This window comes from Marmota marmota, unplaced genomic scaffold (genome assembly GCF_001458135.2).
Source record: "Marmota marmota marmota unplaced genomic scaffold, marMar, whole genome shotgun sequence".
Classification (NCBI taxonomy): Eukaryota; Metazoa; Chordata; class Mammalia; order Rodentia; family Sciuridae; genus Marmota; species Marmota marmota.
In genome coordinates this window covers 35,877,092-35,895,184 of record NW_025999977.1, presented here as the reverse complement: position 1 = coordinate 35,895,184, position 18,093 = coordinate 35,877,092, and the positions used below count along the sequence as shown (strand labels likewise).

The following is an 18,093-nucleotide window of genomic DNA, read 5'->3' as shown; positions in this document are numbered from 1 at the left end:
TAAAAAAAAAAAAAAAGAAGAAGTAGTCACCCCGACTGAGCTTAAACTTGCAATCTGTCTACCTCGGCCTTCCAAGTAGCTGGGATTACAAGTGCACACCACTGCGCTTGGCTCATTTAGATTTTTATTGAGATATAAATCACATACTATAAATTTTACCCTTTTAAAACATACAATTCCACAGGCCTTGGTGGCACACTCCTGTAATCCTAGCATTTTAGAAGGCTGAGACAGAAGGATCACAGATTCAAAGCCAGCTTCAGCACTTAGCGAAGCCTTCAGCAACTTAGTGAGACCCTGTCTCTAAATCAGAAATAAAAAGGGCTGGGGATGTGGCTTAGTGGTTAAGCACCCCTGGGTTCAATCCCTGATACCAAAAAATAAATAAAAATAAAGCACACAGGGCTGGGATTATGGCTCAGTGGTAGAGTGCTCGCCTAGCACGCACAAGGCACTGAATTTGATCCTCAGCAACACATTAAAAATAAATAAAAATATTATGTTAAAAAAAATAAAAGGGCTGGGGATGTGGCTCAAGCGGTAGCGCGCTCACCTGGCATGCGTGCGGCCCGGGTTCGATCCTCAGCACCACATACAAACAAAGATGTTGTGTCCGCCGAGAACTAAAAAATAAATATTAAAAATTCTCTCTCTCTCTCTCCCTCCCTCCCTCTCTCACTCTATCTTTAAAAANAAAGATAGAGTGAGAGAGGGAGGGAGGGAGAGCGAGAGAGAGAATTTTTAATATTTATTTTTTAGTTCTCGGCGGACACAACATCTTTGTTTGTATGTGGTGCTGAGGATCGAACCCGGGCCGCACGCATGCCAGGTGAGCGCGCTACCGCTTGAGCCACATCCCCAGCCCTTTTATTTTTTTTAACATAATATTTTTATTTATTTTTAATGTGTTGCTGAGGATCAAATTCAGTGCCTTGTGCGTGCTAGGCGAGCACTCTACCACTGAGCTACAACCCCAGCCCTAATTCTAGAACATTTTCATTACCCTATTTGTAACTTCCTATTCCTCCTTCCTCCCAGTACCTGATATCTACTAATCTACCTTCTGTCTCTGTGGTTCTGCTCTAGAAATTTCATATAAATGAAATAATATAATATGTGGCCTTTTGTGTCTGTCTTATTTTGTTTAGTTAATGTTTTTAAGATTCATCTATTTGGGGCTGGGGTTGTGGCTCAATGGTAGAGCGCTTGCCTAGCATGTGTGAGGCACCTGGTTCGATTCTCAGCATGACATATAAATAAATAAATAAATAAAATAAAGGTCCATCAACATCTAAAAAAAAGATTCATCTATGTTGCAGCATGAATGAGTAACCTACTTCTGTGGCTGAATGATATTTTATTATTTGGATATACTATCAACTAGATTTTAAACTCCTCCAACTATCTCACTGTTTTGTAATACTCTCAAGGTGTTGATAGGTTGATTCATTGATGTTAAAAATGAGGAAGGCAGGCTGGGGTTGTGGCTCAGTGGTAGAGCGCTCACCTTGCACATGCAAGATCCTGGGTTCGATCCTCCGCACCACATAAAAATAAATAAGTGAAATAAAGGTATTGTGTCCAACTACAACTGAAAAATAAATTTAAAAAATGAGGAAGGTACTAAAGTAGAAACAACTTAACGTTTGTGATGTAGGTCCCCTTGCCAAAAAACAGGAATTTGTCTTTAGTCTTTTTTTTTTTTTTTGGTACCAGGGATTGAACCCAGGGGTGCTTAACCATTGAGCCATGTCCCTAGCCCTTTTATTTATTTATTTATTTATTTTGAGACAGGGGCTCACTAAGCTGCTGGGCCTCACAAAGTTGCTGAGGCTGGCCTTGAACTTGCCTCAGTCTCCTGAGTTACTGGGATTACAGGTGTGCACCACCACACTTAGCTTCTTTCCCTCACTTTCTTATATTTAATTGGTCATAAAATGATTACAGAACAGCTCCAGAATAACTAATTCATCTATTTTTCTCTCTCTACCATTATTGCCTTACTTCAAATCTTCCATCTTATCATTTGTAGACTTTTCTCTAGCTTCCTGACCATTCTCTTCCCTCTTAAATCAGTGCTCCATAGCATAACTAAGAGGATGTTTCCAAAATACAACTCTAATTTTATTTGTTGGCTTCATTAAAAGCCTTTAATGTCATTTCTTGATTTTAGCTCTTTGGAGCTGTTTATGCTTCCATTAATTGATTCATTCAAATCATTGTGTACATCCACAAAACTGGGGTCATAATTAGAATAAGATATATTCCTGGGCTGGGGATGTGGCTCAAGCGGTAGCGCGCTCGCCTGCCATGTGTGCGGCCCGGGTTCGATCCTCAGCACCGCATACAAACAAAGATGTGTGTCCGCCGAAAACTAAAAAAAATAAAAATTAAAATTCTCTAAAAAAAAATTTTTTAAAAGATATATTCCTGCTTATATAATTGTGCCATAATGGACTCTACTGTCATGTATAACTAAAATGAATCAATAATATTTTAACAATTTATTTGGGGCTGGGGTTTGGCTTGGTGGTAGAGTGCTTGCTTAGCACATGTGAGGTACTGGGTTTGAACCTCAGCCCCACATAAAATAAATAAAATAAAACTATTGTGTTCATCTACAACTAAAATTTAAAAAAATAATAATAATTTATTCAATCAGCACACACAGTTATTTGTTGCCTGCTTTGGGCCAGGCACTATTGTAAATATTTGATATATAGAGAGAAAAACAAAATAACATAAATCTCTGTATGGTCTCTCCCTTCATGAAGTTTGTACACATTAATGAAATAATCACATGAGTATGTAATTATAAACAGTGATAATGCTATAAAGGAAAAGTAGGGGGAACTGAAAAGAACCTGTAGACCAAGGACAAATTCCTTAATCATATATATCTGGGAACCAAGAAATGAGTAACAGTTTAATTATCTGAGGTTAGAAGAAATTGCCTGTTCCAAAATCCCTAAGGCAAAAGGGATCTATGATCATTTGAAGGATTGAGTCCTAGTGTGATACAGCATAGGACCTGAAGTGGGAAAGGGAACAGAAAATGGGTCTTGAAAAGTAGATGGTTGATTCAAAAAAGCAGTGGAAGGCTACTGAAAGATTTTTAAATAGAAGAATGAAAATTCCGCTTCAAAAAGAGACTTCCTAGTATAGTATAGTAAAGAGTGGATTGGCCTGGGTATGGTGGCATGCATCTGTAATCTGAGTGAATTAGAAGGTTGAGGCAGAAGGATTACAAGTTCAAGGCCCACCTGGGCAACTCAGCAAGGCCCTGTCTCAAGGACAGAAAAAGAAAAGGGTTGGGGATGTAGGATAGTGGTAGAGCATTTGCCTAGCATGTGCAAAAACCTAGTTTCAATTTCTTATAGTACCACAAAAAAGATTGGATAGGAAGGAAACAAGACTAACTAGGGAGAGAGAACAGGCCTACACCATTATAATGCACAAAGGAGTTAACAATTTGTACTAGGTTGTTGCTGGTAGTGGAAATGGAGAAGAGTGGACCATTTCAAAAAATATTTAGAGGTAAAACATAGTCTACATTGGGGAGTATGCAAAAAAAGGGAAATTATCAAGGATACTCAAGCTTCTAGCTTACAATGCTGGATAGACAGTAGTAGTATTACCATTCGCTAAATTAAAGTGGAAAAAGATTTGAGAGATCTCTGTTTATGAATATTGAATTTTATATGACTTTGAGGTAGCTACAAGGAAATGTTGACAATTGGCTGTATAAGTCTAGAGAAGAGGACTCCTCAGTACATTGCATTTTGAGCTCAACTGTGCCTCATTATCCCTATATAAGAATGATAATGTCTACAGCTCACAGTGTATTAGTGTGATCAGTAACTTGTAGACATGCTAATTCAATAGTTATTATCAGTACTCTTAAGTAAACAGTAATTTTCTGTTGATCTGTTATCTGGCCGTTTACTTCATACTCTGTTTGAAGTTCCTCCCCAGAAAGGATATCAACTCTTTTTTTTTTTTTTTTTAGAGAGAGAAAGAATTTTTTAATATTTATTTATTTATTTAGTTTTCGGTGGACACAGCTTCTTCTTCTTCTTTTTTTTTTTTTTTTTTAATGTGGTGCTGAGGATCGAACCCAGCGCCCTGCGCATGCCAGGCAAGCACGCTACCACTTAAGCCATATCCCCAGCCCAAGGATATCAATTCTAATACAGATTACTAGTGTAGAATGAGCAATCTTCAGTTTCTCTTTTAAGAAGTTTCTTGCTTTTAAAAAAAAATTACATCCGGTTTTATCACAAATATTTTCTCCATGATATGCCAAGTGTGAAATATGATATACATAATAAATCCAAGAACAGCTTTTTTTCCTATTTGAAAACAAAATTATCTAGTAAGCCTTTCCTTGTGGGGGGAGTAGTTATGCCAGGTTTACTTTTTTTAATATTCTTTTTTCTTAAGAGAGAGAGAATTTTTTTAATATTTATTTTTCAGTTTTTGGTGGACACAACATCTTTATTTTATTTTTATGTGGTGCTGAGGATCGAACCCAGCACCCTGCGCATGCGAGGCGAACGCGTTACCGCTTGAGCCACATCCCCAGCCTGCCAGGTTTACTTTTTTAAAAAAAGTAATCAATTTCTTTTTTTTAATAAGTTTTAAAACAAAGTAGTACATAAATATACAAATATGATAAAATTGCACAAAACTATACATACACATAATGAGTGCATATAAAACTGGCAAAATCTGAATTAAGATCTTTGGATGGTACCAATGTCAATGTTCTATCAAATTAGGGTAATTTAAGCCGTGCGGGGTGGTGCACGTCTATAATTCCAGTGTTTAGGGAGGCTGAGGCAGGAGATTTGGATTTCAAAACCAGCCTCAGCAATTTAGTGAGATACTTAGCAAATCAGTGAGACCCTGTCTCTAAACAAAATATAAAAAAAGGGTTGGGGATGTGGCTCAGTGGTTGAGTACCCTGGGTTCAACCTCAGTAACAAAACAACAAAAAAAAAAAATTAGGGTAATTTGATAGTTCCATGAGATGGTACCATTAGGGTAAATTGATGAAGGGTACAGATGACCTCTTTGTATTGTCATGGCAAATTCTTATGAATCTATAATTTTTCAAACTGGAAAAGAAATCAGACTGCAATCAAATTTCTATTAATTAACTAGTTTATGCTAAAATGAGATTTAATCTTTCTATATAGTCTTAGGAGATTTAATTTAGTTAACTTTAATATTACTTACATGGAAGTGCATCAACAGCCAGGAACAGTGGTGCATGCCTATAATTCCAGTGACTTGGGAGGCTGAGGGAGGACGATTGTAACTCTGAAGACAGCATTAGCAATTTAGTGAGACTCAAAAAACAATTAGTGAGAACTTGTCTCAAAATAAAAAGGGGTGGGGATGTAACTCAATGGTAAAGCATCCCTGGGTTCAATTCCCTAGTACCAGAAAAGAAAAAGGAAAGCATGCACCAACAATATTAAATAGTAAAACAACTAAAACCATCAGCAAAGTAGTATGAATAAAATAACCTGGATGTGGGTCAGTGATCGAGTGCCTCTGAGTTCAATTCCTGGTTCCATCCCCTGCCCAACAAAAAAAGATTCACATATTTGCCTTGGTTTCTAATTTGTCCTCTTTTCTCCTAAGATCTCAGTGGTTCCATAGCATCCCCAGATGTCAAATTAAACCTTGGTGGAGATTTTATCAAAGAATCTACAGCTACTACATTTCTGAGGCAAAGAGGGTATGGCTGGCTTTTGGAAGTTGAAGATGATGATCCTGAAGATAACAAGCCACTCTTGTATGTAAAAACAATATGTATTTTTGGTTTTAAGAGCTAGTCTGTGGAATGTTTACATTTTTTCATGTTATTCAAACACGATGGAAAATCTAACTCTTTTTGGTCAAAAGCAATAAGAGTTTGCAATTTTAGTAGAAATTTTAAAAATACAAACAATAATTAATCTATTGAATGTAAAAAAATTAAAAGAATAATAATCCTGCATCACATGTATGCACATATGCATGTACACAAATGTACTCTATGCTTACCACGCTAACTCAATTGCAGTCTCAAAAAATAGAATTCTTGGGCTGGTGTTGTGTTTCAATGGTAGAGTACTTGCCTAGCACTTGTGAGGCACTAGGTTCAATCCTTAGCACCACATAAAATAAGTAAATAAATATAGTGATTTTTAAAAATAATTTCTGTTGAAATTCAGGTTTAAAACAAATTAAATTAAAAAAAAAAATCCAAAATCTCTCATATAGAAATTCTAAAGTTGCCACTGGGAGAACTCTAGAAACTCTTCACTTTTCTTGAAATTTTGTGATTGTCATCTGGGGGAAAAAGTGAAGAAAGTAATAATTTTGGAAAGAAGATCTTATACCTTCGTAAAATTGAGGCATTACTAAATTATTCTTTGTATTAATTATCGATAGATTAAGAACTAAACATCCTATTTTTAATATGTTACACAACATCAAATCTAAGATGCTATGGATTATAAAATGTAGTTACTTTTCACATTAATGAAAAGTACAGTGCTCAAGACAATACAAAACTGGGACATCAAAGGACTGTTTCTGGGCCAAGAACATAGATTAGCAGTGGAGCAGTTGCCTAGCATATGTGAGGTCCTTGGTTCAATCCCCAGTACCACCCAGAAAAGTTGTCTTGTTGTAAAGGTGAGTGAAAAATAACCTGTAACACAGAAAGTGACACCAAGGAAATTTGCTTCGGTTTGTCACTGAGTGGAATGCTGGAAGACAAAACTTCCTCTAATAACAAACTCCATACTGGTCCTCCTGTTAGGTTTATAGTTTGAATTATCAGTATGGTCCCAAAAATCTTAAGCAGAAAAATTAAAAGTTGTCTTAAACTCCTCTAGGAGACTGACTAAAGTAAGACATATAAATGGAAGCACTTGGTTTCATTCCAGGCTAACAACAATTACCAGATAGCAGCAATTGTGAATTATATCCCAGCTGTAGAAATGATGAAATGTTGAAACATCTCTAAAATTAATTGGGATATTTCACATTAGAATCAATCAGTGAAATATAGTACTTCAAATGCAAATGTGTTGTTGACCTTTGGGTATAATACTGTCATATTTAAACTTTTCTTATATTCTTTTGCAACTTAGTATTCAAAACTGTGTGTCTTTTGTGAATTTTTATTTTGAAACTATAGGGAAGAATTGGATATCGATCTAAAGGATATTTACTACAAAATTCGATGTGTTTTGATGCCAATGCCATCACTTGGTTTTAACAGACAAGTGGTGAGAGACAATCCTGACTTTTGGGGTCCTCTGGCTGTTGTTCTTTTCTTTTCCATGATATCATTATATGGACAGTTTAGGGTAAGTATATCTTATTTTGTAATAAATTCAAAAAATTCAAAACTTAAATATAGACAAATATTAACTTAATTATTATGTTTGAGTAATGCTTTATCTTTGCCCAATATTTCTCACTGTGCATTCCTAAAGTTGTTCTATAATTAAATAAGTGTATCTTAGATTAATGCTTTCTAAATTTTTCCACATCATCATTCACACAGAAAGTATTAATATTTGTATGACTCATTGGAGTAAATGTTTGGGACTGCTCCCAGTTGACCAGAAAGGCCACAAAGACTGCCCATATCTTTTCTTATTTCCCTGTGGCATGAAAAGTTTGAAATGTGATACACAATCATTTTTGTATCTTTTATTTACATTTTTCTGTTTTTTTAAGTGAATTAAATAATGACAAGGATTCCATCAGTATTTTTTTTCATTATTACTGGTATTTTAATCACTTTGTCTTCAATGTCTTTGTTTTGAGTACAATATAAATATATCACTCTCATTCCCAGTAGTAAGGCTTTAGAGAAGTAAAAAGTAACTCTACCATAGTGGATTGACATTGAATTGATTTCTTGCTACTGTAGCAAATTGCCACAAACTTAGTTACTTTAAACAACACAAATGTGTTCTTTTATCATCTGGAGGTCTGGAGTCCACAATATGTCTCAAAGGGCATTGATGGATCTTACATGCAGCAATTATTGCTGTAGTATTTACTGACTAATGAATTCTTTATTTCCTTCATTCCTTCCACATTATTATTGGGAATTTTCTAAGGAACAGCTATCCCTCTTTTCTATTATGTAATTATTCAGTTATTTATGTCAGTATGAACTCATGGGTATTTATTTTTTCTCTAGTATATAATCCAGTATCATTTACTTTATTGCATAAATTGTTTCAGTTTTAGCCTTTGGAAACTCCTTCATGTTGCCCTCTGTGTTCATACTTTTTGAGCACTTCCTTTCCTGTGATCCCACAAAGTGTTCCAGGCTAATATTATATATTTCTGCAAGTAGCTTCAATGTTTGGCTTAATGGAAGCTGAATTTTAAGATCTGCTTTCTATATTCAATCTGTAATGTTACGTTGTTTTCTCTGCTCCTGACCTAGAAGCACCATTTCTCTAAGGAGTCTTAGTTCCTTTAATTACAGAGTATTTAGAAACTAAGTAATCAATGAGTTTTTGTCACTACTAGGGTGTTACTTCCAGACCTCCTAGAAGACAGAGCTTTAAATGTATACATGTATCATTAAATTAAATCTGAGCAGTTAAAAGTGTCTAAAATGTCTTCCTTGTTCTACTTGGATAAATATGTAATTAATCGAAGTCTTAAGTATTTCTAGAGATGATTGGCAACGTATTTTAGAAATGAATTTTCCTTGCAGAATACCATAAACCATGAAGTTAGGAGTGAATACTTCTTTTTTTCTTTTTTATAGTTATATTTTATCATATGTCTTAAAATGTTGAAGTTTTCTTAGGCAATTGATAATTGCTAAATTTTCAATTTGGTTATATAATTGTATTTCACATTGCATTCTTTCTAAGTTCTGACACAACCTATCTATGACCTGAAATTGGGTATGACAAACTATCTTTAATATAGTAGAGAACTGAATTCCTGAAAAGTTAGCAGTTTTATGTGGTACAAAGATATTAATTATGTGAATTTTTCCCCCTTGAGGTGGTCTCATGGATTATAACCATTTGGATATTTGGTTCACTGACAATTTTCTTGCTGGCCAGAGTTCTTGGTGGAGAAGTAAGTTGTTAATTTTGAAAGTACCCTTTGTTTTTTATGGTAAGCTTTATTTTTGATACTGCAGATACCATTATAATCATTATAATTACTTTTAAGTTATATTAGTTCCTTTAAGATTTTCAATATCTGAAATGTCTTTCTTATTCTACTACTTGGATAAATATGTAATAAGAATAAGCATACTCAGTAAATGTTACAAGGAATGAAGAGAAATGGGAAGATGCCATATCACTGATCAAATAATATGTAGTTTTTTGGGGAAGAATACAATTTATTTTCTTACAGCAGTTTTCAAGTTTGTTCATAAGTTAGTTCTCAGGTTGCCACAGAGATTTCTTTATGTGTGTTATATTTATCAATATTTTCCATGTTAGAAATTAAAATAATTTTTTAAAAATTATAAAATAATTTAAAATATTTGTTTTATTTCAAGCTAACAATAAACCAACTATAAACAATACATTTTGAACAAAATTAACTATCTTTTTCCTAAACAAAACAGTGAGAAGGGTAGCATTGCTTTAGATTTTTGCAAGTAGCTTCAATGTTTGGCTTAATGGAAGCTGAATTTTAAGATCTGCTTTCTATATTCAATCTGTAATATTACATTGTTTTGATTAAAGTATGTAGAGAAAATAAGAATTCATACAGATAAATAATTGGAAAAGAGGGCTGGGCCATAGCCCAGTGGCAGAGTGCTTGCCTAATACTTGTGAGCCCACTGGGTTTGATTATTAGCACCACATAAAAATAAACAAATAAAATAAAGGCATGCTGTTCATCTATAACTACAAAAGAAAATTAAATTTTAAAAATTGGAAAAAAATGTTTTAATAGCTTTTTCAGATAATTGTGGGTATTCTTTTCTGATACTGCACCAAAACTTAACTACTTAGTTTCTTTAAAGTTGCAGTAAGGAATCTCAAATTTTATCTATGAACTTTTCATACTGTGTTTACTTTGAATGAATCTTTATTCCCTGTGTATGATTTTGGACATAAGAGAAAAAAACATCATTAGTTCACTGAGTTTTGCAGATATTTTTAAATGTTGACCATTTAATTGGGGATTGAACTCAACTATACTTTGCCACTGAGCTATATCCCCAGTTCTTTTTATTTTTTATTTTAAAACAATATTTTGCTAAGTTACACAGGCTAATGTTGACCTTGCTATCCTTTTGCCTCTGCTTTTCAAGTACATGTGATTGTTCGTGTGTACCACTATGCCCACCCAAAGTTTTTAAAGTTCATATTTTTGCTGCAACAATTTACTGTTAAGTTTTTATTAATGCAGCAGATACACTTTATTAATTTTCAAAAGCATGTTTGCTGTAACAAGTCTGAATAACCATGGTTTCTCTGTTCTTTGAAGTAAAAATGATATTCCATGGAATAAGGTTTTTTTTGGGGGGTGGGGGTGGGGAGGTATCAGGGATTGAACTCAGGGCCCTTTGACCACTGAGTCCCATCCTAAGCCCTGTTTTGTATTTTATTTAGAAACAGGGTGTCACTGAATTGCTTAGCACCTCGCCGTTGCTGAAACTAGCTTTGAACTCGAGATCCTCCTGCCTCACCTCCCAAACCACTGGGATTACAGGCATGCGCCACTGCAACTGGCCGCAAATAATGTTTTATTATTATTATTATTTTTTAGTAAAATTTTTTAGTTGTAAATGGACACAGTATCTTTATTTATTTATTTTATGCTGTGCTAAGGATCAAACTCAGTGCCTCACCCTAACCCTAACCCTAACCCCAACCCAACCCTAACCCTAACAAGCGTTCAACCACTGAGCTACAACCCCAGCCCTATTACTATTATTTTAAGAATTTTGATCTTATAATCTTTTAAAACAGTCTCTGAGATCCCCAAGGGTCCAGAGGCTATTTTGAGAACCTTTAGCAGTTTATTCTGCAGAAAGAGTAAAACAGAGGAGATGCCAAAGTTATAATATGACTCATCAGGCTGACTCTATGAATAGCAAATGTTAAATGCAGAAACATTAAGCTGTCTTCTTTTTTTAATATTTATTTTTTAGTTGTAGTTGGACACAATACCTTTATTTTATTTATTTTTATGTGGTGCTGAGGATCAAACCCAGGGCCTCAAGCATGCCAGATGAGTGCTCTACTGATGAGCCACAACCCCAGCCCCAAGCTCTCTTCTTATATTTGATAGTAATATAAGAAGTTTGTTACTTAGCAAGTTTGTTACTTAGCTCTAGTTGATTTGCTTTCCAACTTCCAAAATTATGTTGCTATTATCTTGTATCCTCTTCTTTTCTTGTTCATTCCTCTTATAAAAAGAAGCCTCAGGATAGGATATAGCTCAGCAGTAGAGTGTCCGCCTTGCAGTATATGAAGCCCTGGGTTTGATCCCCAACACCTGCAAAAAAAAAAAAAAAGTCTCTTTTTTTTCCCTTCCCATTGAATGGAGTTTCAGGAGGGAATAATATTAGATGTAAGTATATAGCAACATCTATGAAGCTTTTTCATTCTACATATGGAAATCCTAATTCTAATAACACTTAAAATGATATTTTATTATTTTAAAAATTTTTTTAGTTGTAGATGAACATAATACCTTTATCTTATTTATTTTTATGTGGTATGGAGGATTGAACCCAGTGCCTCACACATGCCAGGCAAGCACTCTACCACTGAGCTGGAACCCTAGCCCCTAAAATTATATTTTAATGTATATTTTTCTTATATCCTGGACAAACGTAGTCTATGTCTATGAAAAAATAGATATCACTAAAATTGTTTGTGTGATTTAAGAGTTAAGAAACCTTGATCTTAATTGAATTTCATCAGTTACCAGCTTTGCTTTCCCGAGTACAGTATTTGGTCTAATCAAGAATCAGTTTCTGGGGCTGGGGATATGGCTCAAGCGGCATGCGTGCAGCCCGGGTTCGATCCTCAGCACCATATAAAAACAAAGATGTTGTGTCCGCCAAAAACTAAAAAATAAATATTAAAAATTCTCTCTCTTAAAAAAAAAAAAAGAATCAGTTTCTTAGCCGGGTATGGTGGCGCACACTTGTAATCCTGGTGGCTGGGGAGGTGAGGCAGGAGGTTAGGGATTTCAAAGCCAGCCTCAGCAAATTCATGAGATCCTAAGCAACATAGTGAGACCCTGTCTCTAAATAAAATACAAAAAGGGCCAGGCACAGTGGCGCACGCCTGTAATCTCAGCGGTAGGGAGGCTGACGCAGGAAGATCATGAGTTCAAAGCTAGCCTCAGCAAAAAGTGAGGTGCTAAAAAACTCAGTGAGACCTTGTCTCTAAATAAAATACAAAATAGGATTGAGATGTTGTTCAGTGGTCATGTGCCCCTGAGTTCAATCCCTGGTACCAAAAAACAAAAAGGGTTGGGGATGTTGCTCAGTGGTTAAGCGCCTCTGGGTTCTCCCTGGTACCAAAAAATTTCTTCATAATGGAACAATAATGCATACTCATAGAGTTGTTTCTTAATTTGATCTTTACAGTTTGAAGGCCTCTGTCAGAACTTGGTATATAGAATTCACTAATATTTTTCTCTTCAGTCTCTCCTGGCTGCCCTCCCTCCCTTCTGGTCTGCATTTGTCACATCTAGCTTCTCTGGGCCTTGGATTTTTCATCTAACTAAGTTGTTTGTTGTGCCTTTAATCCTCCACAATTTAGGGAAAGTAGAGACAAAGTAAAATGTAGATATATAAGGAAGGTGGTTAGATAAATAATCCTGAAACTCAAGAGAGAAGTAGGGCTATAAATATAAATTTGAGTATCATCAGCAAATGTTAATTGAAACCAAGGTGGTTGGTGCTAGGGCCTAGGAACATTGCAGAATATATGATAATTTGAAATATATTGGGTATGATACTTTTTGATTTCTTATTAATTCTCACACTTATGTAAGTACAATGAATATTTTATGATTAATAGTGATTAAAATGAGTATCTTGATTTCTATGATATTTATTTAAAATTTTGAAAATCTACAGGTTGCATATGGCCAAGTTCTTGGAGTTATAGGATATTCATTACTTCCTCTCATTGTAATAGCTCCAGTACTTTTGGTGGTTGGATCATTTGAAGTTGTGTCTACACTTATAAAAGTAAGTTATGTGGTAATGAATTATATGAAGTAGTTTATTGTTTTCTAGTAAAGCAAAAGTTTCCTAATCCTCTAAGACTGTGATAATCTAAAACTGTTTCTCAGTTTGTATAAATATGTCAAAATAGACTCATATTGTTATGTATAACTAAAAAGGATAAATTTTTTTAAAAAATTAAAGAATAGTAGTATTTTGGAAAAGAGAACGTCCTTTAATAATCATTGGGTATTAAAAAGAGAGAACGTCCTTTAATAATCATTGGGCATTTTGAGCCGGGTGTGTTGGCACATGTCTATAATCCCAGTGGCTCAGGAGGCTGAAACAGGAGCATCACAAGTTCAAAGCCAGCCTCAGCAATGGCAAGGCACTAAGCAACTGAGACCCTGTCTCTAAATTAAAAATACAAAATAGGGCTGGGATGTGGCTCAGTGATCGTCATTGAGTGCCCCTGAGTTTAATCCCCATTATCAAAAGAAAAAAAAAAAGGAACGTGCATTTTTGAACCAATCATTTCTGAATTCAAATCCTGTTTCTACATGATTTTTTTACCTTCTAGTCTTCTGAAGGTATCTTAACTTTTCTTATTCTCAATTTGTTCATACTAATGGGAATCTCTTTTTTCTTTTCTTTTCTTTCTTTTTTGGTAGCGGTACTAGGGATTGGGCCTAGGGGCCCAATCTACTACTGTGCTACATCCCCAACTCTTTTTATCTCTCTCAGTTGCTGAGTAAGGCCGGCCTTGTAATGTTCCTGCCTCAGCCTCCCGTGTCACTGGAATTATCGGCCTGTGTCACTGCACCTAGCAACACTGGATGTCTTAACAACTAGTTTTTAAGGATTTGTTGTGAAGATTTTAAAGTATATAGATGCAGTGGTTGGCACACAGTAGGCACTCCAAGGATAACTGTTATTACAGATATACATAAGATTATTTTGAGATCATCTTTCTATGTTCAAACTGTTTGAATACTTCAAACCAAGAAAAGCTTCATTTCCTCTACATTCTAACCCTGAAATCTTTTTTATCTAATTGGCATTATTAGAATTTAGTTTAAAAATCTTAGGATTCAGCAGCAAGCCTCATGCTGGCATTTAATTATTCTAGCTTTATGAACTTTACTAAGTCATTTAGGGTTACTTTATGCCATGTTTTCTTTTACTTGGTTAATCATGTTTGAATATTTCTGAAACTACTTAAAATTACTAAAAGTATTGTCACTTTTAGTCATTAGCTCTAATGAAAGTTGGTCCTTAATATTTTTTATACAACATATGAATATATCATAAAATAGAAATATCTTTTGAAAATATCATTTAAAATTTAGAATAAAATCAGGTCTCTTAAAAAAAATTTTTTTTTTTAATTTTTTTTTTTTTAAAGAGAGAGAGGAGAGGGAGGGGGAGAGAGAGAGAGAGAGAATTTTTTAATGTTTATTGTTTAGTTTTCGGCAGACACAACATCTTTGTTTGTATGTGGTGCTGAGGATCGAACCCAGGCCGCACGCATGCCAGGCGAGCGCGCTACCACTTGAGCCACATCCCCAGCCCCCCCAAAATTTTTTTTGTCAGTACTGGAGATTGATCCCCAGCCCTTTTTATTTTTTATTTTGAGACAGGGTATTGCTAAGTTGCTGAGGGCCTGGCTAACTTGCTGAGGCTGGCTTTGAACTTAAAATCCTCCTGCTTCAGCCTCCAGAGTCACTGGAATTACAGGTGTGCACCACTGCACCTAGCTCTTAAAATTGTTTTTAAACTTCAGATTTTTCTTTGCTAATTTTTTTCCCTAATCATTTAATCTTCTGTGGATATAGTGGACTATTATACACGTTTCTAATTTCAGTCCAGTTAATTCTAGGATTACAATACAGTTTAATCTACAAGCATTAATTTTAACATTTAATTCCTATAATACATTATCTAACCATTTATAACAAAAAAATCCTGATATATAAATGCAATTTGATCATAATTTTACTTTATATATTTCTTTATATCTTCCTGTACGCTTCAGTTGTTTTGTGGGTCTTTTTTTTTAATATTTAAAAAGCATGGTAGAAACTTGGACAATCCCAAGTATGTTTCAGTCAGTTTTCCAATATCTTATTATTATTATCATCATCATCATCATCATTATTTATTTATTTATTTATTTATTTATTTTTAAGAAAAACTGTTCTAGTTCTCAACTGAAGTCAATTTTTTCCCCCAGGGATGTTTGGAAATATCTAGAGGCATTTTTGACTATCATAGACAGGAGGAGGTTATTGGCATGGTGTGTAGAGGGCACATGGTAGGCAGAGGGCAGGACAGCTCTGCATAACAAAGAATTATTTGGCCTAATTGTTAATATTGCATGTTTGAGACACTCTGGCTAATGCTGTCTGTTTCTATTATAGTATCCTTGATTTTTCGCCTCATTTTATGTTATAAAATGTCTAAAGTGACTAAGCCAGGCAAAGTAGACATGCCTGTAATCCTGGCTGCTTGGGAGGCAGAGGCAGCAGGGTCACACATTTGAAGCCAGCCTGAGCAATATAGCAAGACCCTTTCTCAAAATGGGCTTGGGAATATATTTTTTTTTAATCTGTTCTTCTGCTTTTTAACAATTTTCTACCTCTTGAGGGTAATTTTGTTTAAGAATTTGGCCCAATAACTTTTTCAAAAATTGGCTTTATCAGGATTGGGGACTGGCTCAGTGGTAGGGCATTTGCAGTAGACACCCCAAGTGATTATTATGATATACAGGTTTCATTTTTTAAAAAGACCATCTCATGGTTAAGGAACAGAGCAAGGATGAACATTCTTAATGTTTTTAATATTTTTAGTTATTGTTTACCACAATTGGTGGTTGACTTTTTTAAAATATTGTAAACATTATTTTTACTCTATGATAACCAAAAAGGTATTTGATTTGCTAATGTGCTGCCTTTTGTCTTTCTTTTCTTCCTTTTTCTATTTTTTAAGCTGTTTGGTGTGTTTTGGGCTGCCTACAGTGCTGCTTCATTGTTAGTGGGTGAAGAATTCAAGACCAAAAAGCCTCTCCTGATTTATCCAATCTTTTTATTATACATTTATTTTTTGTCTTTATATACTGGGGTGTGATCCAAGTTCAGTCATGAGTAGAAAAAGACAATGTTACATTTGTATGTAGGCTGGGAATTCTTGCTGAAGGGATTGGAAAAAAACGTTGCTGGTAAACTTTCACGTTTGAGATGAAAAGGAAGGTTTAAGATCTTTTTACAACTATTTTTTGTATGTAATTAAGCAGTTACAGTTATCTGGGATTTTTTGGTCAGAATTCTAAACTGTTTGATTCTTCGTATTCCAGTGAATAAAATATGAAAGCATTGTGTTTTTAAGATTGTGTTAATATTCACCTAAAAACTTGTGCCAAAAGCACCTGACTCGGCAATTGTATTTCACTTGAAGGATAAATTTGACAGCATCCTGATAATCTAAAAGTGCAATGTTTTTTTTAACGAGTTTTCTCCTGCATCACAGATCCTGTAGATATATATTTATATTTATACATATATATTTATGAAATAATTCTTATTATTCACAAAATATATTTCTGAATAGCCTAAAAATTAAAATATGATGCTTAAACTTTTCTTCAATTGGCCATTAATCTTTTTTATTTAAAATTTAAAATTTGTTTTTTAAATTGTATGTAATTTTTAAAATAATAGCTGCTGATGTAGACTTGATTTGTGAAAGTATGCTTTTAAAAACCATTTTGAATGTCTTAAACATCTGACTTAAAGTTTCTGTTTATCTTTCTGACCAAAGGAACAAGAGCATATGGCATTCATTAAAGTTATTAATATATAGAAAAACAATGATATTTATAGCATCAGTAAATATTTTTAAGTGATACTCCTAAATCAGAGAAGTATGGGAAAAAGACATAAAATCTTGTGGTCCTGAGCAATGTTATATGAAGTAGAAAAAAATAAAATGTTTCCCAGCTGTGTGTTTTGTTTCATAACACCTTGTCCTGTATTACTTGATATTTTAACAAGTATCAGGCACGCTCTAACAAATGTACAATTTTTTTCTAAAGGAAATATTAAGAAATTTTTATTAGTGAAATTTTTGTTGTAAATAATTCATAGATTTTACATATATCTTTAATATTTGTAAATCAGATAAAATATTTTGGGCTGGGAATGTAGCTCAGTAGAGCACTTGTCTAGCATGTATTCAAGGCCTTGGGTTTGAGCCCCAGCATCACACACACACACATACACATACACACACACACACACACACACACAATTTATTTATGTCCATAAAATAGCAAATGCCTACTAACTATCAGCAAATTATTGTATTTTCATTTCTGCAGTTAACCTGGAAGAGTTAACTGCTGTCCTCAAAATGGTTATCTCTTGGTATGTGTTCCTTTAGCAAACTTATTCATCAGGAAATATCCAGCACTTTGGAATCAAGCCTGCACATTAGCAAGGTATCAAGCCCATCTTTCTCCCTTTCCCCAATCCCTCCAAAAAAAAAATGTTTATTTAATTAATTTATTTAGTTTTTGGGTGCTGGGGATTGAACACAGGACCTGTACTTGCTAGGCAAGCACTCTACCTTTAAGCTATACCTTCAGCCCCCAGAAAGTTTATTTTAAACTAGGAAAAATGTAGTAAAGGGGGTTTAGGAAAACAGATTAAAAACACCAGAAACGTAAAGCTTCTAGAATTTAAAACAATAAGTAGTAAGAAAAGATGTATGACTATGGAAGTAGCAATTGTAAGATAAGCATTTGTCATGCTTAGAAATTCGTGAGGTCAATCCTTTGTTACAGTGTGTTTTTTGGTGTTCATAGTGTTGACTCTTGGAATCTTCCCCCAAAA

At 34.4% G+C, this 18,093-nt stretch overlaps 1 protein-coding gene across 1 annotated transcript in view; it reads left to right on the top strand.

The window, feature by feature from the left end:
- The window catches only part of Yipf4 (Yip1 domain family member 4), a 26,613-nt gene extending 9,394 nt beyond the window's left edge, over window positions 1-17,219 (top strand). The window contains exons 2-6 of the mRNA XM_015479787.2: window positions 5,653-5,806; window positions 7,202-7,373; window positions 9,049-9,126; window positions 13,115-13,228; window positions 16,193-17,219. Coding sequence (XP_015335273.1) covers window positions 5,653-5,806; window positions 7,202-7,373; window positions 9,049-9,126; window positions 13,115-13,228; window positions 16,193-16,330 — 656 coding nt within the window. The 3' untranslated portion in view covers window positions 16,331-17,219. The remainder of the gene's footprint in view (window positions 1-5,652; window positions 5,807-7,201; window positions 7,374-9,048; window positions 9,127-13,114; window positions 13,229-16,192) is intronic.
- Window positions 17,220-18,093: the final 874 nt, after the last annotated feature.